Genomic DNA, 22,192 nt, shown 5'->3' on the forward strand with positions numbered 1-22,192 from the left:
TTTACAATTTCGACTTTTGGGTGAGCATTTCAAACATTTCAAATATGAGTGAAATATATGGTACTTGTCTTTTTTGTGTTTGTCTTATTTTGTTCAACATAATGTTCTTCAGTTATAGATATTTTGCTTCAAATTCTATGATTCCAGTCATTTCTCTGGCTGAGGAAAAGATTTCATAAGTACATTATCCTTTGATGTGCCGCAACATTGATTCCATATTGAAATTATTAGAATATAACATGCCACAATAACATAGAAGTGTTAGTATTTCCTATATATTTGAATATACTTTCTCTTGCATGTATTCTCAGTGGTGAGATCACTGAGTCATGCAATAGTCCCATAGTGTGCACTGGAAAGATGCTTTATTATATATCTCCATAATGACTGTACTAATTCACATGCCCCCAAACAGTTCTTTTTCTCTCCATAGATATTCCAGAGTTGTTTTTTCCACAATAGTCAGTATATGTGGGTTGAAATAATTTGTGTCTCATGTTGTGTTTAGCAATTAATTTAGTTTAAAATTTTCCTTTCAATAAAGGTTTTTCCATAAAAATGGGAGGAATTTAATGGACCACTACTATTATTGTGTGACTTCACTTCTGGATGTAGAGAAAGTTTTATTTCTTAAAAATTCTAGTTTGGTACCGAGATTTACTACTCTGTAGCTCAAATTGGTTATCTGTGTTTTTGTTAGTATGTGTGGATAAGGTATTTTAAAAGTGGGTCCTGAATGAGAAACCATACTGAAACCACAGAGTTCATTCTTCTGGGATTGTCAGATGACCCAAAGCTCCAGGTTGTGATCTTTGTCTTTCTCTTCATCACCTACACACTCAGCATCACTGGGAACCTGACCATCATCACTCTCACCTTGCTGGATTCTCACCTCCAGACTCCCATGTATTTCTTCCTTAGGAATTTTGCAACATTAGAAGTATCCTTCACAACTGTCTGTATACCAAGGTTCTTGGGCACCATTATCTCAGGGGATAAAACCATTTCCTTCAACAACTGCATAGCTCAGTTATTTTTTCTTATTCTATTTGGAGTCACTGAATTTTACCTTCTAGCTGCCATGTCCTATGACCGTTACATCGCCATTTGCAAGCCCCTGCATTACCTGACCATCATGAGTCAGAAGGTCTGCACAATGTTGGTCTTTGCCTCCTGGCTGGTTTCTTTCCTAATCATCTTCCCTGCACTGATGTTACTTCTACAGCTTGATTATTGTGTGTCCAATATAATTGATCACTATACCTGTGATTATTTCCCCCTGCTTCAACTTTCCTGTTCAGACACAAAGTTCCTGGAAAAGATGGGGTTTTCTTGTGCTGTTTTTACCCTAATGTTCACTTTGGCATTAGTATTTTGGTCCTACATATACATCATCAGAACAATTGTGAAGATTCCTTCTGCCAGTCAGAGGTCAAAGGCCTTTTCCACATGCTCTTCCCACATGATTGTCATCTCCATCTCTTATGGCAGCTGCATTTTTATGTACATAAAACCCTCAGCAGCAGATAGAGCATCATTGACCAAGGGAGTTGCCATACTAAATACCTCAGTCGCCCCCATGCTAAACCCCTTCATTTATAGCCTGAGGAATCAGCAAGTCCGGCAAGCGTTTATGAACATGACAAGGAAGATGGTGTTTTTCACAAGTAAGTGAAATTTATGTGGACTGTAAATAAATTAAATGTGTCAGTGGTGCAGTTGTGTCAGTGTGGTGATTATTTATTCTTTCATTTTTTGTTAGCAGCTTACCGGCCTATCTCATTATTTCATATCTTACCCAACTATTATCTTCTTAGGCCTTTCTGATAGAACATTATTCTGATATTCATAATAGCAGCCTCTTAAGTTTTAATTATTATAGAGATAAAATTTGAATTTTATCTTAGAAAATTTATCCCCAGAAATGGGAAAGGCACTTTGTAAACACTCATGTATTTTCCTCAATATATACTGGAAACACATTTGGCAATTTTCACATGTTTTTATATCACTTCTCTTTATTATTGGGTAGCTAATCTAGGATGTAACTTTAAATGCCATGAAATTAGATGAAATATTGCATCCCATTTTAGTTCATTTAAAAACCCAAACGATATTACTTGTTCTTCACAACAGTAAGATACATTTATGTAATTTATTTATTAATAATTAATGACAGTCATTCATAAAATACACATGAGCTATGTGTTTAATGGGCCTTTTATATACCAATTCCATGGTCTCCCCCCCCACACACATACACACACATATGGAAAGGTTATATATGTTAATATATATATATATATGTGTGTGTGTGTGTGTGTGTGTGTGTGACTAAACAAAAATTGTTTGTGTCTATTTTTTACTTCGTAATTCCACTAAGAAAAAGTTCCTTTGTCAATACCAGTAGCCAAACAACATGTATTTAATATGTACATTTATAGTTGTATGCATACTCTGTTGACACTTTTCCAAACCTTACATATATATTCATATATAGTATATACTCATATTTGCAATATATTCTTAGTATATATGTGTTTACTACAAAGATAACTTTTTCTTCTCACCTTTTGGTCTATTTTGAAACAAAGTATAATTGATTATGTAGATGATCTAGTTTTTATAAATATAACCTCAAAACAAAGGAAGGTTTCTTACTATACAAAGTTAGTGTTATACTGTGGGTATGAAGTTTCTAAAAATGGTTCGTTTGCTGAGGGCTTTGTCTATGGATGAACTTGCTGTCAGGCAGCTGTTACATCAGTTGGCGCTGACTTCACAGGCTATGAAAATGTGCAGCATGATTGGATGAAGGGAAACACTAGTGATGTGATTTCTGGAAGTTTGTGTTGTTCCCAGAGCATAACAGCGGAGCTCATAGATAAAAACTTCAGCCAAAATAAATTCTTATTCCTTCAAACCATCTCCTCAATTATTTTGTCATAATAATGGAACACTAACAAGATTTTATTTGTTAAACTAACCACCTAATATATTATACCTAAAACATTAAGAATATCTAAAAACATAACTAAGCAGGTTGTGTGTGCTTGTGTATGGGTATGTGTAAGAACTGTGGACGATAAAAAGTTGCCCAATTTCATGACCCAATGTCTTCATACTAATAATACTACCATTATGATCTATGCTGTATTACTTTTGATGATTGCCACAAAATGAGAGACAGAATATGATAAAACTTGCTGAAAAGCGTTGAATTAGGGGAAGGATTATTTTTTCTTACTTTTTTCTACTGGATATTTTCTTTATTTACATTTCAAATGTTATCCCTTTTCCCAGTTTCCCTTCCAAGTTATCCTCCCTTCCCCTTCTTCTAAGAGGGTGTTCCTCTACCCACCCACCCACTCCCACCTTCCCGCCCTTGATTCCCTTACATTGGGGCATCTATTGAGCCTTCATAGGACCAAGGACCTCTCCTTCGAAGAAACTGAAAGGGAGAGCAATGGAAGACCAGTGGTTTCTACTAACCCAGATCCCAGGGAGCTCCTGGAGACTGAGCCACCAACCAGGAGCATACACAGGTTTATCTGAGGCTCCTGGCACATATGTAGCAGAGGTCTAACTGGTCTGGCCTTAGTAGGAGAAGATGCCCTTAATCCTGGAGAGACCTTGAGGCCCAAGGGAAGGAGGAGGCCTGGTGGGTGGGTGCACCCTCTTGGAGGCAAGGGGGAGGAGGAATGAGATGAGGAACTGTGGGAGGGGGGACAGAGAGTGGGCAACAACTAAAATGTAAATAAATAAAATAAATTTAAAAAGAAAAATGATAGAATCTGAAGGGATTAAAATCATAGAAGGAAATCATTGATTTTTCCCCTAAATTCCTACCTCAAAAATGAATGACAAATTTTATATTAGATACTACAATTGACAGAACTGTGAGTTCTATCATCTTAAAGCATATATTGTTCCATTGGCATATAAAGGAAAATATCAGGTAAGTTAAGTCTAAGTAACTTGTTTGGGAACAAAATGTGATCTGTATAGTATGTAAAACAATGGCCTATAATATTACATTGACAATGATTACATTTTCTTTAAATATGATGAATGTACTCATAATTAAAATTGTTATTGTGGTAGCTCAAGATGGCTCAACAAATAATGTTCCTGCCACCTAGACTGGCAGTCAGTTTGATCCCCACACTCAGATGGTGGAAGAAGAACTAACTTCTAAAACCTGTCCTCTTATCTCCACCCAAAATATGGCACATAGGTGACTACACACAATACACACATAGGCACAAAGTAAATAATACAATTATTTTTATTTTCTTTTTTTTATTTTTATTTTTTTTATTACATATTTTCCTCAATTACATTTCCAATGCTATCCCAAAAGTCCCCCATAACCCCCACCCACCCATTCCCATTCTTTTGGCCCTGGCATTCCCCTGTACTGGGGCATATAAAGTTTGCAAGTCCAATGGGCCTCTCTTTCCAGTGATGGCCGACTAGGCCATCTTTCGATACATATGCAGCTAGAGACAAGAGCTCCGGGGTACTGGTTAGTTCATCATGTTGTTCCAACTATAGGGTTGCAGATCCCTTTAGCTCCTTGGGTACTTTCTCTAGCTTCTCCATTGGGAGCCCTGTGATCCGTTTACTGGCACTTTTGTCTACATGATGCCATGCAATCTGAATGAAAGATTTGATCCTCAGTATCCAGGTCCATTGCCTTCCTGATTCCATTTGGATGTCTGTACTTGCTCTTAAAAAATGACCTGGTTCTGCTGTTCTACTTTTTTTTTTTTTTTTAAAAAGTATCACTTGCTCCCTTCCCTTTCTTCAACACCTCCTATGCTTCCTCCTTAAACACTTGCTATGTTCCCCTCTCAAACAGATGAGCTCCATTTCTTTGACTGTTATTGATATATATAGAGAGATGCATCAATATATGACTACTACCACTGAGTTCAACTTTGTTCTTTGTGTACTAAAATTTCAGATCTAACTATTTCGTTGGATTGTCAATTGGGAGACTCATCTCTAAAAATGGTAATTTACCCTCTCTCAACAATCTCTCAACAACCCAATCTCAAACAAATGAATTCATGTGGTTCTTTGTCTTCTCTTTTCATTTTAGCATGTCTATAGATACTGACATTCTCCAGGTTTTGTTTATGCAGCCATTTCTAGAAGACAGTGTCACAGCAGACACCCTGGGCTTCCTGCCCTTACAAGTTTTCTGCCACATTTTCTATGATGCTTCCTGAGCCTTGGTGTAGGTGTTATGTTATAGATGTATAGATGTAGCCATTGTGGCAGGCTCCCCACAATCTTTTGACCTTTGTGGTTGCAATTTTCTTCAATGGTCTCTATTTCTGTAAGAGAAGCTTCTTTGGTAAGGAATGAAAGCTACACTCATCTGTGGATAAAAAGATAAGTTTTAGCATGTATAATTATCAGCTATGCTGGTCTAATTTAGCAGTAGTTGGTTCTCCTCCAAGTTTCATGATTTCATGAGCTGTTAGCAATGTCAAATGCCCTTATTTTATAGTTCTAAAATCAAGTTAAATGGAACATCAGAAAGTTGTTTTTTATTTTTGTTTTTAAAGATTTTATTTATTTTTCTCTTTTTAAAAATTAGATATTTTCTTTATTTACATTTCAAATGCTATCCTCTTTCTAGTTTCCCCTCCGAAATTCACCTATCCCTGCTCCTCTCCTTCTGCTCTCCAACCCACTCGCTCCCACTTCCTGGCCCTGGTATTCCCCTATACTAGGGCATAGAACCTTCACAGGACCAAGGGTCTCTTCTCCCATTGATGATCGACTAGGCCATCCTCTGCTACATATGCAGCTAGAGCCATGAGTCCCACCAACCCTAACCCTACCTAACCCTTCAGCTCCTTGGGTACTTTCTCTAGCTCCTTCATTGGGGACGCCATGCTACATTCAATGGATGACTGTAAGAGTCCACTTCTATATTTGTGAGGCACTGGTAGAGCCTCTCAGGAGACCCCTATATCAGCAAGCTTTTTGTTGGCATCTACAATAGTGTCTGGGTTTGATGGTTGTTTATGAGATGGATCCCCAGGTGGGGCAGTCTCTGCATGGTTATTCCTTCAGTCTCTGCTCCAAAATTAGTCTCTGTAATCCCTTCCATGGGTATTTTTCCCCCTTCTAAGAAGGATCGAAGTATCCACACTGATCTCACTTCTTCCTGAGTTTCATGTGTTTTGGAAGTTGTATCTTGGGTATTCTGAGCTTCTGGGCTAATATCCACTTATTAGTGAGTGCATATCATACGTGTTCTTTTGTGATTGAGTTACCTCACTTAGGATGATATCCTCCAGATCCATCCATTTATTTAAGAATTTCATAAATTTGGGTCAGATAGCTGTTTTTATGTATACTGAAAATGATTGAGAATAAAGAACAAAGGCAAAACAGAAACTATTTATTTTGTTATTAGCCCTGTAACCAAGAGCAATATGCTATAAGATATGAGCTACTGATTCATACAAACAGGCTGTAGACAATTCTGTTCTTGACTTTTCCTGACTTTGTCTTGTTTCTATCTTTTGTTTTTTGGTATATGATTAAGTAATATCATTTTTAAATACATGAATAACAAAAACAAACACATTAATGTTTATATATTTGTGTATACATATGTGTTTATGTAATAATAAAATAAACAGATGATAACATTTCATTTAAACTTAAAGCTCTCTAGAGCAGAGCAGAACACACACACACACACACACACACACACACACACAGAGAGAGAGAGAGAGAGAGAGAGAGATATCAATTTGGACCCACAATTTGACTTCAGAACCCCTCTCTATGCCAAGGCTAGTCCTTGGCATATGTGTATGTATACACAGACTTATATGTATTAGAGACATTAGGTAGATAATAGTATGTGTCTTTATGTTTTCCAACCTTACTGTTATTCTACCCTCCTCCTATAATATCTCCCTCTTTTCCCTAATTAGATCCATGCTTTGCCCATTTTCTCTTCACACCATGTATACACATCTCTTACCCACTTCATGGATCTTACTTTATTTTCCTTTCCTTCAGTTACTCATGTTATGCACTCACATAAAGTTTTGGAGTTCTATAATTCATATGCCAGGCTTTACTACAGAGGAATTGCTTTGTGATGAACACTTAGCACATTGTTTTCGTTAGCATTTTCAAAATCCCATATTATAACTCTCTAATTTTTTGAAGGAATGTCAAATAAATTTTGGGCAAAATTGGATTTCTTTTTTTTTTATTGGATATTTTCTTTATTTACATTTCAAATGTTATTCCCTTTCCTGGCTTCCCCTCCGGAAAACACCCTCCCCTGATCCCCTCCCCCATTTCCCTGCTCACAAACCCACTGTCTTAGTCAGGGTTTCTATTCCTGCACAAACATCATGACCAAGAAACAAGTTGGGGAGGAAAGGGTTTATTCAGCTTACAATTCCATACTGCTGTTTATCACCAAGGAAGTCAGGACTGGAACTCAAACAGGTCAGGAAGCAGGAGCTGATGCAAAGGCCATGGAGGAATGTTCTTTACTGGCTTGCTTCCCCTGGCTTGCTCAGCCTGCTCTCTTATAGAACCAAGACTACCAGCCCAGAGATGGTCTCACCCACAAGGGGCCTTTCCCCCTTGATCATTAATTGAGAAAATGCCTTACAGTTGTATCTCATGGAGGCATTTCCTCAACTGAAGCTCCTTTCTCTGTGATAACTCCAGCTGTGTCAAGTTGACACAAAACTAGCCAGTACACCCACCCACTCCCACTTCCTGTCCCTGGCATTCCCCCACACTGGGGCATAGAGCCTTCATAGGACAAAGGGCCTCTCCTACCATTGATGTCTGACTAGGTCATCATCTGATGCATATGCAGCTGGAGCCATAAGTCCTACCATGTATGCTCTTTTGTTGGTGGTTTAGTCCAAGGGAGCTCTGGGGGTACTGGCTAGTTGCTCCTATGGGGTAGCAAAGCCCTTCAGCTCTTTGGGTCCTTTCTCTAGTTCCTTCATTGGGAATCCTATGCTCAGCCCAATGGATGGCTCTGTATTTTGTGAGGCACTGACAGAGCCTTTCAGGAGAGAGCTACATCAGGCTCCTGTCAGCAAGCACTTGTTGGCATCCACAACAGTATCTGGGTTTGGTGATCGTAATTGGGATGGATCCCTAGGTGAGTCAGTCTCTAGATGGTCATTTTTTTTTTCAGTTTCTACTCCACTCTTTGTGTCTGTAACTCCTGCCATCACTGTTTTGTTCCTTCCTTCTAAGATGGATTGAAGTATCCACAAGCTGGTACAACCATTCTGAAAATCAGTTTGGAGGTTCCTCAGAAAATTGGACATACCAGTACCTGAGGACCCAGAAGTACCACTCCTGTGCATATACCCAGAAGGTGCTCCAACATGTAATAAGGACACATGCTCCATTATGTTCATAGCAGCCTTATTTATAATAGCCAGAAGCTGGAAAGAACCGAGATGTTCCTCAGCAGAGAATTGGATACAGAAAATGTGGTACATTTACACAATGGAGTACTACCCAGCCATTAAAAACAATGAATTTATGAAATTCTTAGGCAAATTGATGGATCTGGAGGATATCATCTTGAGTGAGGTAACCCAATCACAAAAAAACACACATGATATGCACTCATTGATAAGTAAATATTAGCCCCAAAGCCCAGAATACCCAAGATACAATTCACAGATGACATTAATCTCAAGACCGTAGTGTGGATACTTCTACCCAAAATTGGATTTCTATATACAAAACACAAGAAGTATGCTCTTATCTAATGAGACCATCTTTCAAATGAAATGAATTATTATGAAATGAGTGTTACTTTTGTTCATTTACTTATAAGATGTTTAAGTATTTCCAATGTTGACAAGGATGTAAAGCAAAGAATTTATGATTTGTGAGAGAGAATGAAATAATCTATCAAAAATTTGAGCCAATAGTTATTACATGTGTGCAAAAATACAGAAGCATTGCAGCATTATAACCAGTGAGGTGATTAGCAATGGCCAAATTCCCAGTTCTCAATCAAAAATTAAATTAATGAATTGCATATAAATCTCTTTAAGTGTTCCACTTAACAGTTACACAAAGGTGAATTTTTCTAGACAAAGTGACAAGAAGAACATTTAGTGCAAACTGCATACTAAAAAAAGCAGAACAAGAGAGTTACAAACTTTTTTCTGAAAATTTTATTATATATGTTCTTCATTTGCATTTCAAATGTTATCTATCCCCTTTCCTGGTTCCCCTCCGAAAACCACCTATCCCCTCCCTTTCCCCCTGCTTTTATGAGGGTGTTCCCCTCATCCCCGACTCTTGCTTCCCTCAGCCTGGCATTCCTCTACACTGGGACATTGAGCCTTCTCAGGATCAAGGACATCTCCTCCCATTGATGTCCCACAAGGCTATCCTCTGCTACATTCATATGGAACCATGGGTTGCTCCATGCTTACTCTTTGGTTGGTGGTAGAGTCCCTGGGAGCTCTGTGTGTGTGTGTGTGAGATCTGGTTATTTCATATTGTTGTTCCTCTTATGGGGATGCGAACACCTTCAACTCTTTCAGTCCTTTCTCAAATTCCTTTATTGGGGACCCAGTGCTCAGCCTAATGGTTGTCTGTGAGCTTTCACATCTGTGTTTGAAAGGCACTGACAGAGCCTCTCAGGAGACAGCTATATCAGGCTCCTGTCAGCAAGCACTTCTTGGCCTCCTCAATAGTGTCTGGGTTTGGTGACTGGATATGGGATGAATCCTTAGGTGGGGCAGTCTCTGGATGGCCTTTCCTTCAGTCTTTGCTCCACATTTTGTCTCTGCATCTCCAGCCATGGGTATTTTGTTCCCCACTTCTATGAAGGACCCATGTTTCCACACTTTGGTCTTCCTTCTTGAGTTTCATGTGGTCTGTGAATAGTATCTTGGGTATTCTGGGCTTTTGGGCTAATATCCACTTATTAGTGAGTGCATACCATGTGTGTTCTTTTATGACTGGGTTACCTCACTCAGGATATTTTCTAGTTCCATCCATTTGCCTAAGAATTTCATGAAGTCTTTTTTTTTTTTTTTTATAGCGGAGTATTAGTACTCCATTATGTAAATGTACCACATTTTCTGGTATCTATTCCTCTGTTGAAGGATATCTGGGTTCTTTCTGGCTTCTGGCTATTATAAATAAGGCTGCTAAGAACATAGTGGAAAATGTGTCCTTGTTATATGTTTGAGCATTATTTTTTGTATATGCCCAGGAGTGGTAATATGAGTCCTCAGGTAGTCTAATTTTCTATGTCCAATTTTCTGAGGAACTGCCAGACTGATTTCCAAAGTGGTTGTACCAGCTTGCAATCCCACCAACAATGGAGGAGTGTTCCTCTTTCTCCACATCCTTGCCAGCATCTAATGTCACCTGAGTTTTTTTATCTTAGCCATTCTGGTTGGTATGAGGTAATAAAGAGCAATTTGCAAATTCATCTGGTGCCACACCCACTCCAGTGAAGACTGTGTGGCAGGCTCAAAAGTTTGGACACAGTCCCGAGGCAAGGAGTTTCACAGAAACTTACTCTCCTGGAACCTTGGCATTTTGTAGCACAAATGCTCCAAATCTGTCTTTGCGTTAGTCGGTGAGTGGATCAGTGTGCTTTCTTTCAGAATTATTTTATTATAGGTGCCTCTGAGATATAAGTTTCAAATACCTAAATCATGTTGAACCTTTGCTTCCTGACCTTCACCAATGTCCTAGGCTTTCTTGGAGCTGGCCCTGGGCTTGGAATTTCATAAGAATGTTACTCATTCAGACGAAATGCCCCAGTGTTGACAGTTAGTAATCAGGCATCTCACAGTTTGCCAGATAGGAGCTAGTAATCTCAGGGCTAGTTCAAAATAGTAAACTTAGAATCCTCATTACAGTCAGGTATGGCAGACTACATTACATTTGGAAGAAAGTTGGTGAGTTCTTCTGACAAATGGAGATTCCCTATAGACACTTAAAAGAGCAGCCAAGTTACTCCCATATGCAAGAATTTACAGTGGCCTAGGAAGAAGGAGGGTTTTGGTTTAAGGAGGAACTACAGTATTGCATTATTAATGAAAAGGTCAACAAGAGCAGAGCTTTCACAAGGCTCAGAGAAATAACATAAATTGTGACTAGGGTGTGAAATCTTCACCTGGCTCCTGTCAATAGCTGACTTTAGATAGGATTGATCTTATGTCAATTGTAAACATTGCCTGGTTCCTGGTAGTCTTTTTGTATGCATTTTTTGTTTTGTGTCAGATAACTTCCATTTGCCTTGGCTGATGTGTCACCTAACTTTTTTGCTTTCTTCTGTAATATATAAGTCTGGTGCTCACTTTGAGAAATTACATTCAGATAGAGCACACTCTCTGTGTCAGTGTCTGTCACTCCACCAACTCCTTGCCCACCTGAATACCAAGATCCTGGTTCTCCAAGGGTTGAGGGATGACCAACTGAGTCTAGTCCATGTCAAACTGGAACAACAAAAAATCCAGGATAGTGAAAACTATTCTTAACAATAAAGGAACTTCTGGTAGGATCACCATCCCTGACCTCAAGATGTATTACAGAGCAATAGTGATAACAATTGCATGGTATTGGTACAGAGACAGGCAGGTAGATCAATGGAACAGAATTGAAGACCCAGAAATGAATCCACACACCTATGGTCACTTGACCTTTGACAAAGAAGCTAAAACCATCCAGTGGAAAAAAGACAGCATTTTCACTAAAGATGCTGGTTCAACTGTTGGTCAGCATGTAGAAGAATGCAAATTGATTCATTCTTATCTTCCTGTACAAAGCTAAAGTCAAGGATCAAGGACCTCCACATAAAACCAGAGATGCTGAAACTAATAGAAGAAAAATTGGGGAAGAACCTTGAGCACGTGGCACAGGGGGTAATTTCTTGAACAGAAAACCAATGGCTTATGCTCTAAGATCAAGAATTGACAAATGGGACCTCATAAAATTGCAAAGCTTCTGTAAGGCAAAGGACACTGTTAATAGAACAAAACAGCAACCAAAGATTGGGAAAAGATATTTACTAACCCTACATATGATGGAGGCTAATATCCAGTATATACAAAGAACTCAAGAAGTTAGACTCCAGAGAAATAAATAACCCTATTAAAAATGAGGTACATCTATAGGGTTGCAGACCCCTTTAGCTCCTTGGGTTTTTTCTCTAGCTCCTCCATTGGGGGCCCTGTGTTCCATCCAGTAGATGACTGTGAGCATCCACTTTTGTGTTTGCCAGGCACTGGCATAGCCTCATAAGAGGCAGCTATATCAGGGTCCTTTCAGCAAAATCTTGCTAGCGTATGCAATGGTGTCTAAAGAAAATAATAAATAAAAAAATTTAAAAAAAGAAAATATCTAATAAAAAAATGATGTACAGAGCTAAACAAAGAATTCTCAACTGAGACGGAGAAGCACCTAAAGAAGTGTTCAACATCCTTAGTCATCATGGAAATGCAACTCAAAACAGCCCTGAGATTCCACTTCATTCCAGTCAGAGTTACAGAATTTTTTATGTGACATGATTATATAACTGTCTTTGGGAAATTTATAACATGTATTAAGTTAAAAAATTAGCTTAATATATAAAATATTTGGTATAATATTCTTTTTTATGCTGGTAAATTTGAAGTTTTGAGGGTAATGAACACCTCGTAGGAAATACATAGATATGTTTCTATATAATACTATGATACAAGATTCTCACATATTAATTATAAAATTCAAAATCAAATATAGCAGAAGTACAATTCAATTCTAATTTTTAAAGATATTATTATAATTTTTATTACTCATTTTTGGCCTGGAGAAATTTACTAATGAATAAACTAGGTGTCCTACATTCAAAGAAGAATTGTAGAATTGGATTCAGCAAATCCCAGAGGCATTGAGAATACATTGCCTTCATTGTATATACTGAGTCTATCTGCTTATTAGGAAAATTAAAGTTGGCCAAAGGGAAACCAGGTCAGATATTATCAGCGGATTGGTACAGTTTTCTCATTGTCTCCTTATATTGTGACATCACAGTGTCTTATGAACCTGCTTCTCTTTGCATCGTTCCTTTCACCAGCCCAGTCTCTCAGGATTTCTGCACCAGCCAGAAAAGGTCACTTTCTGTTATTGCTGTGTAGAATTGATGTTAACTTAACCAGAATGCTTTGAAAGGTTTCTCCTTCTAGCTTCTTAAAGTAGTTTCTGTGCTAAACTTGCTCACAGAAATGTTAGGATTACCATAACAAGTTTTGGAATTTGGGTCTTAGGTCTGTTTCTGTGAAACAATAAAGCATATTAAAGAGAAATAAGCTTTATTTATGAAACTGCCAGAAACCTCAGAAGCAACCCAGCCTGTGCTTTTTTTATGTGACACAGTCTGTGTAGTAGAGACAAGGGTGAGCTGGATGACAAACATTTGTTCAGAAGAATGTTGCAAATATATTTCAACTAGTTTTTAATTAAAGACTAGTTTAGGATTACATGTTTGATGGTGTCATCAGACATACCAATCATATATTCTATACTTGTGAAGAAATGTATATTTTCTGACATATAAAGGCTTACTTTGGAAAAAGAAGTATTTTTTTATTACTGATTTTTACATTTTCAGTATATTTCAGCCATTGTATATTGTATGTTTTTAGTAGGAATGAAGAGACTTGGTAAAAATCTCATAAGATTCCTATCTGCTCATTTTATGTAGTAATACTAATATTTAACCTTTCAATTCTTCTGTATTAGATTTATCCTTTATTTCTTTTTTATCAATAGGTTCTTCTAACAGTAAATCAGTATGAAAAACCGTTCTGTGATTACTGAGTTTGTGCTCCTGGGCATATCAGATGATCCAGAAATCCAGGTTGTGATTTTTATCCTTTTATTCATTGCTTACATATTAAGTGTCACTGGAAACCTAACCATCATCATCCTCACATTGCTAGACTCCCAGTTAAAGACTCCTATGTATTTCTTCCTCCAGAATTTCTCCTTCTTAGAAATTATATTCACCAGTGTTTCAATCCCTAGATTTTTGGAGTCAATAATTACTAAAGTCAAGACAATTTCCTATAACAACTGTCTGGCTCAGTTATATTTCTTCATCTCCATGGGAGTGTCTGAGTTCTTTCTTCTAACTGCTATGTCTTATGATCGCTATGTTGCCATCTGCAAGGCTCTGCACTACACCCTCATCATGAATCAGAAAGTCTGCACCCTTCTTGTCCTCACCTCATGGCTAGCAGGATTCCTGACCATCTTCCCACCATTAATGTTGGTCCTCAAGCTGGACTTCTGTGCTTCTAATGTCATTGATCACTTCTCCTGTGACTACTTCCCCATTCTACAGCTCTCCTGCTCAGATACAAGGAGTTTAGAGATGATTGGCTTTTACTTTGCATTTGTGACTCTGCTGTTCACACTGGCTCTAGTGATCTTGTCATACATCTGCATCATCAGCACCATTCTGAGGTTCCCATCTGCCAGTCAGAGGAAAAAGGCTTTCTCCACCTGTTCCTCTCACATGATTGTCATCTCCATCTCTTATGGCAGCTGCATTTTCATGTATGTCAAACCTTCTGCAAATGAAGGAGCATCACTGACCAAAGGGGTGGCTGTTCTCAATACTTCAATTGCTCCCATGCTGAACCCTTTCATTTACTCGTTGAGAAATGAACAAGTAAAACAAGCCTTCAAGGATTTGATTAATAAAGTAGTACTTTATAGAAGTAAGTAAGGATACATGCTAAGAGGAACAAATATTGTAATGACATAAAGACAAAATGAAGTTTAGTGTCCTCTCCCATGCTGTCCTTATCTCTCAGGTGTCTATGCTGCTGAGCACTTTTGTCTTGTTTTACTATTATTAATCTGAAAGATGCTACAACATGGTTGCTTTTAGACTCGTGAATGCTAAATGCAAGCAATGATTTACAGTTGTGGTATTTGCTCATTCCTTTCTTGTTTTTTTTTTTTTTTTGTTAGGTTCATTTTTAATATAACAGTCTGGTGCCTAGCCCAAAATGGTCTGAAACATCTATTTCTCTTGAACTCTTCTCTGAAGAAGTTAAGTGGGATTCACAAGCCTGAGATTCAGACTCTAGAATATCTTACAATTCTGATTAGAAAACTACTTGCTGGAGATCACATATTAATGTGTTTATTCTTTTTTTTTCTTTTTGTTTTTTCGAGACAGGGTTTTTCTGTATAGCCTTGGCTGTCCTGGAACTCACTTTATAGACCAGGCTGGCCTCGAACACAGAAATCCGCCTGTCTCTGCCTCCCAAGTGCTGGGATTACACTCTTGCTATGTAAGCTTAGACACTGTCTTGATAATCTCACATTGAATTTTTCTTTTACACTAATATAAAATTATAGTAGTATTTCATGAGATAAATATTTTAAAGAAATCTCTCTAAATTTACAATTATATAATGTATTTTTCTACTTAGAAGTTCATGATATTCCCTATTTTGTAGTTATTCCAAAAGTATATATTGTAGCCAATATTTTATGTTGTCTGTGTTGAGTTGCATTTGGTTTTAGAATATATAAAAGGGTTAGTCATAATTATTCTGACTGAGAATAATTATGGAGAATTTCTGAGGAGAATTTCTTCCACAGTACAAGGACATTTATAAAACACTCATTCTATATCATCTTTTGCCTGAGTATATTTTATTCTATATCTTATTTAATCTTCATGGCTCCATGGGAAAACATAATTTTCAGAACAACAATACCCATTACGATAGTGCAATTTTAAAATGAAACAAAATTTAGTATTTTCTCTATTTTTATGCTTCATAGCTTTTAGTAAGGCTTTGCACTATTTTTTTCAGCATCTACCTTCTTTGAGTGTGCCTATATCATTATGTTCTCTTAAATGTACATACTAATCTCTCATATTTCACTGGACGCATAAATAGCAACCAATCAAAACAAATGACTCATAAATTGTCATGGCTGTGGAGAAAGAGGTTGAGCAGGAAAACATGAAACATAAGTGGGAGAAACAAATCTTAAAGGAAGGAAATGTAAAAGGAACGGAGATGCTGAATTTTAGTACATTATAGCAGATTCCCAAGTCTACAAACTACAGTGGAACCTTGGGTATTAATTCAGATTATGGATTTTTGCTATCTCTGTCTTCCAGAAATTTGGTAAATACACTCATACTTGGAGTTATAAGCTTATTATTTACTTCTTAATCTCATTGGCCACTCTCTCTGAAGTTTTTAGCTTTAATTTGATACAAATGTATATTATGTTTTATATTCTTTGTATTTTGTTTATATCCCCTTTATGGCAATTTTGGTGGTTTAAATTAGTTCCTTGAGCAGGCTGCAGAAAGAGTAGATAAACTATATGTAGAAACATGTCAAATAATTTTAAAAGACCTTTCTGATATTTTTCTTCGTTTTTCTTTTTTAGCTAATTTTTCTTTAGTCAAATATATCCAACTCAATAAAATAAGGAAACCAATACAGAAACATTTATAATAATAGAAAAGTAGTTCAGAGAAAGTGATAATAGATGCTTTTTAGAATTGTTGGCTTCACTTAGATAACTGGCATTAGCTAATATTCATTATTCCAGTCATTTTGAATATTAGTAAAACTGTGAAAATTGGAGAAATATCAAACATACAGAAGAGAGTGGAAGATTTGAACTTCAAGATGTACTCATTAGCTAATAGCTCAACACTTAATCAAACTAAATATATTACATCAGACTTTATTTTTAAGCTTGATATAATTAGAAGCTTATAGAATATTTGCTTTGTTTTATTATATCAATATGTTCCTTTTTTAATGAAAAAGCAGGACTTATTATTTTGTGTCTGTGTTTTATTGAATTACAGGTTATGTAGAACTGTTGTTAAGGGTTATCAGAGATTATATTTGATAATGGCTAGGTATATGACAAATGCTAGCTACGTGAATTAATGTATATCATGATGTTTCTCTGAATAATAATAATGCTCATTTGTTAATAATCATATTTTTCTAAGTGCAAATAAGATGAAAAATTTCATTTGGCCGGATCCCAGCAGCAGCTAAGATGGCTCAGTTCTGTGGCTCTCCTTTTCTTTCTTTTGCTTCTGGAAGCCTCAGGTGTGGTTGTCTCTGATGGTGCCATCGACGTGGTGGTGCTCAAGTGCAGAGGAAGTGATGAAGTACCAGAGGTAGTGCACTTCTGCCTGAGTATCAGGGAGGAGGGCAAGGTGACCTCACCAAGGTTTCAGGGACAAACTGTGGATGATGCTAAACCTGCTTCCTGAAGATGCTGCTGGACCAGGGTATACAATCTCTAAGAGCAAAATGACATATACGAGCTCCAAAGATGGCATCAAGAAGAAACTGACAGGAATCAAGCATGAATTACAAAGAAGCTAGGTGGAGGTCAAGCATCAGTGCACCCTTTCAGAGAAACTAGACAGAGAACTCATCTTCTCAGAAGGCAAACCTTTTCGTTTTATCCATCCCTTGCCTGAAGCACATAGGAGTCTCATAATTGTTCATGTGTTTTGTAGGTTGCCCTTTTCTTGGCAGAGAAGCTGAGAGGGATACAAGCAGATGGAGGGTAATAATTTCACCCAAATGACAAATATCTCTTCTACTCCCTGGACTATCCACCTCCCTCCATCAACTACTTTTGGTCTTTTATTCCTCTTTATTTAAAACAAACCAAAATATTCTCAGGTACCCAGTTTATGTGGGATAGGAGTGGCTGTGTCTTTTTAAGGTACTCCTCTCCTTTGGTACCCCCTCCCATATCAGTGCACTCACTATTGAACTCTGCTTGTCTAGTTCTATGTGGATTTGGCCCCTCCCTGCCATTTCCTGGTTGACCATTTCCTTGACAATGAATTAAGGGACCTTTGACTTAAAAAAAAATAGAGTAAAAAGTTTATTTTTTAAACATTTATACTAACTAGAAAAAATAATGCTTAAAAAAGAAAAACAAAGTGCTATGAATAACCCTCACAAAGTTGAGAATTGCAACTGGAAAAAGGAAATAATTAGTACCATTACTTATTCTTGGAGCCTGAGAGCCACACATTTATGGAGAACAATTATTTATTTAATGAGATAATTTAAAAATATCTCTTGTAATTACACCACTATTTTAAGCAGAGTAACTGACCCTTAAGGACATTAAGCCATTTGTCCAGTATCACAAGTCTCTACAATGCCTGTTTGTGCCTTTCTCTAGCTCTCTCTGAAGAAAAAGCCTATATATATATATATATATATTTTTTTTTTTTTGTGAAATCAAACTCATCCTCTAACATCTTAAATAGCAAATAAACAGTGTTTCAATATAACTGTTTTGTTGTTATTTTTTTCTTTCATCTCTGGTTAATTATAGAAGCTAGTTAATGAAATTGAAGTATGAGGTTTTGCATAAATATTTGCCATAAACCATTTCAGTAATGACCGTTACTATTTATTAATTTGTTATTAAATAGGATGTAATGATCTCTTTCTTTCTTTGATTTATTTCTATTCACACTGGCATCAATACTCATAATTAAATACCCTCATTACTGAAATCAATAATATAAGACTAATATTTTTCTAAGAAAAGTTATGTAAAATAATTGTGGAAATAGTAAACAAAAAAATTAATAAAGGAAGTCTTCTAAACACTCAGTGGCCTCTCATGAAGAGTCTTTGTTTTACTTGGTTCAATAGAAATTGACCCAAAAGAATTCTTGTGTCATGACCCAGATCCTGTGATAACTGAATACAGACAGGCATATTTTAACATAACTATGAGTAGAGCTATTTCTCACACCCTGAGATAAATAACCATTGATGTTACATATGTTTTACCTTAAGCTTTGAACACTGCTTCAAATGTATAAAATAGGAAGAAAAATATGCCATGAATGAAATACATTTGTTGAGATAAGCTTATAAAATTTCTTCCAATTAATTTTAATGAGGTTTAATTGAATGAAAGACAAGCAAATATGGAAAAAGTTGAAAATACTATTCTTACAAAGTTAGTTAGGTAATAAGGAATGCTTAGATCATATGCAGCAAAAAATAATTAATGAAAACAGAGCACACACATAGCAAATAAAATGCAACCACTTAAAAATTTCCATCTCTGTCTTTAGTAGGAACATCCTATGATCCCTCAAGCCTTATCTTTGGCCATTAAATAGAATTTCCATATCTTAACCAAGTTTATTTGAAGGATTGTTGTTAATACCTTTTGATTTTGGAAAAGCAGGGTATGAGAATGATTCCAGAATGTAGCAAACATTTCATTTAAAAGTATAAAGTCACTGTTATTTTCATTTTTTCAAGGATTCAGTATTAGACAGATTTGGAGGTTAAGCTGGAAATGATTTGAATGAAGTCACTGAAAACAAATGACAGTAAGAACTGAACCATGTTCTAGAAAAAAATACGGATCTGTGCTAATGAAGCAAAGCTTAAGTCATGACGTCAGTGCCTCAGGATACCCTGTACAAAGACATTGTTTGGAGTAGTTTAAGACTCCAGGAGTCACAAACACTTTACATAGTATTGACGTTCAATTTTCCTAAAAACCAATTATGCATAACTATCAAGCTTACCTTATAAAATAAACGAATGTAAACCTTGGGGTTTTCAAAATACAAGCATAGCATACCACTCCTATTTTTATATTTGATCTTTTATTTTATTTTATTAATTATTTTATTTATTTATATTCCAAATTTGCCTCCCTTTCTGGTCCCCCCTCCATGAGTTCTTTACCCTCTCCCCCTTCCCCTTTGCTTCTGAGAGAATGCTTCCCCACCCATCCACTCACTCTCATTTTACCCCGCTAGTGTCCCGCTTCCCTGGGGCATCACATTTCTATGGGATTAAGTGCATCCTTTCTCACTGAGGCCAGATGAGGCAGTCCTCTGCTACATATGTGCAGGGGGTGGGGGTGGGTCACGGTTAAGCCCATGTATGCTCTTTGGTTGGTGGCTTAGCTTCTGGGAACTTTGAGGGGTTAGTTGATACTACTGTTCTTCCTATTGGGTTACAATCCCTTTCAGCTCCTTCACTCTTCCTCTAACTCTTCCATTAAGGCCCTGACCTCAGTCTAATGCATTCCTTCAACAAGGCCACACCTCCTGGTAATGACACTCCCTGAGCCAAGCATATTCAAACCATCATAATTATCTATGTTAAATTATCAACATAATGATAAATTTTATATTACAAATATAAGTGTAGAAAGGTAAAATTTTGAGAAATGGGTTCTTGCCTGTTTACCCAGACACTATTGCAGATGCTAACAAGAGCTTGCTGACAGGAACCTGATAAAGTTATCTCCCCAGAGGCTCTGACAGTGCCTGATTAATACAGAAGTGGATGCTCACAGTCCATTAGACGGAGCACAGGGTCCCCCAATGAAGGAGCTAGAGAAAGTACCCAAGGAGATGAAGGGGTTTGCAACCCTCTAGGAGGAACAACAATATGAACTAACCAGTACCCCCAGAGCTCCCTGGGACTAAACCACCAATCAAAGAAAACACATGGAGGGACTCATGGCTCTAGTTGCATATGTAGCAGAGGATGGCCTAGTTGGTCATCAATGGGAGGAATGGCCCTTGGTCCTGTGAAGGTTCTATGCCCCAGTGTAGGGGGATGCCTGGGCCAGGAAGCAGGAGTGGATGGGTTGGGTAGCAGGGGGAAGGGGGAGAGGATAGGGGATTTTCGGAGGGGAAACTAGGAAAGGGGATACCATTTGAAAGGTAAATAAAATATCTAATAAATAATTAGATTCATTAGATTGGCTTACACAATATAGTCTCCATGCCCCAACAATGGCTATCTTCACATGGAATACTGAAACTGTTAGCTGCTCAGAATTCAGAACCGGACGCTGGGGACACCATCTGCAACAGCAGAAGCAGATGCCGCAATACGTGAAGGCAAAAAGGCAGGGATCAAAATGTACTCAACTAGGCCTGTCATTTTAGTAATGTGCATGTATATCATCACATAAGTGAATACAGTGAATTTGTATTTTGATAAACACAAATGAAGTGAAAAGGAGATTTATTATCTGAACTCTTCTTGAAAATTAAAACAAACAAAACCTGAAATGAGCCTCTAAATCTAAATCTAACCTACAGAAAAGGACATGGGCACCATTTGAGGCACTAATATAAACGGTCTTCCTGTGGTTAAATACAAAACAAAACATTTTTTACTACTTCCAAAGAATTAAGTTAAAAATATCTCAATCCTTGTGATGTAGAGCTACACTTCCCAAGATGCTTCATTACCTCATATGTATCACATTAAAGGAAGTCTCAAGTTTGCATCTCACCTGTAATATACATCTGTATGAGTAACTGTTATTATTTCATGCACGTATATATCCATATCAAAGTATCATGTTATATACCTTAAATGTATACAGATGTTGTCACTCATATTTCAATAAGCTGGGCAACATAAAATAAAAATTTTATCATATATACACCATCTCACTTTTACATTAAATGGTTAGTTGTTTTCACAATGCATAACACTTATTTTACTTTATTATTAATGTTATTAAATTATACAGTATTCATGATAGTTATTAAATAATAAATACAATATGTCTATTATCTGGTTACACATATTTTATTGTCAAATATCTGGGAAAAATATATGGAAAAGAATAATTAATATAGTTAATTAACCAGAATTTCACATAAATAAAATCTTAGTGTTCTTTAATATTTCTTATTAAATTTTAATAGGTTGTTTAAAACATTATAAAGGCTAATATCTATAAATATGAATTTTGAAATTAAATATAATGAGAATTATATTGTAAAATGTGTTTCTGTTTCATTGTGAGTACAATGTGTTTTAATTGTTAATATTTTTAAATTGTTAATATTTAACACAGCATTATAGCCTTTTGTTTTATGATACCCTGGCACCTAACAAAACTAAGAGTAAACCACCAAATGTATAGAAAAATTACATTTGAAAAATATAATTAAATGTCAATTGTTTAAGGGTTCCAGGTTTTCAAGAAAGAATACTTCGTAGTTATTTTTATTGCTCATGAGTTATTAGATGAGAATAAAATGTGAAGCAATTGTAATTAATGGCAGTAGGTATTTAGTAGATGACAACACTGTGTGCTCTCT

General features: G+C 36.6%; 2 protein-coding genes across 2 annotated transcripts; both read left to right on the forward strand.

Moving 5' to 3' along the window:
• The first annotated feature begins 727 nt into the window (after positions 1-727).
• Positions 728-1,675, forward strand: LOC110303102 (olfactory receptor 6C1). Its single transcript, XM_021174038.2, has one exon. It carries the CDS (start codon positions 737-739, stop codon positions 1,673-1,675), a length of 939 nt encoding a protein of 312 aa, XP_021029697.2. The 5' UTR covers positions 728-736.
• A 12,162-nt stretch (positions 1,676-13,837) lies between these two features.
• On the forward strand, positions 13,838-14,776 carry LOC110303290 (olfactory receptor 6C3-like). The gene has a single exon (XM_021174366.1). The coding sequence runs from the start codon at positions 13,838-13,840 to the stop codon at positions 14,774-14,776; it is 939 nt and encodes a 312-aa protein (XP_021030025.1).
• The last annotated feature ends 7,416 nt before the right edge of the window (positions 14,777-22,192 follow it).

Source organism: Mus caroli, unplaced genomic scaffold (assembly GCF_978045245.1).
Source record: "Mus caroli unplaced genomic scaffold, Mus_caroli_1 scaffold_9, whole genome shotgun sequence".
NCBI classification, from domain to species: Eukaryota; Metazoa; Chordata; class Mammalia; order Rodentia; family Muridae; genus Mus; species Mus caroli.

What these genes read in the sequence shown, in the direction of transcription:
- LOC110303102 (XM_021174038.2), top strand. Translation starts at nt 737, where the DNA reads ATGAGAAACCATACTGAAACCACAGAGTTCATTCTTCTGGGATTGTCA.
- LOC110303290 (XM_021174366.1), top strand. Translation starts at nt 13,838, where the DNA reads ATGAAAAACCGTTCTGTGATTACTGAGTTTGTGCTCCTGGGCATATCA.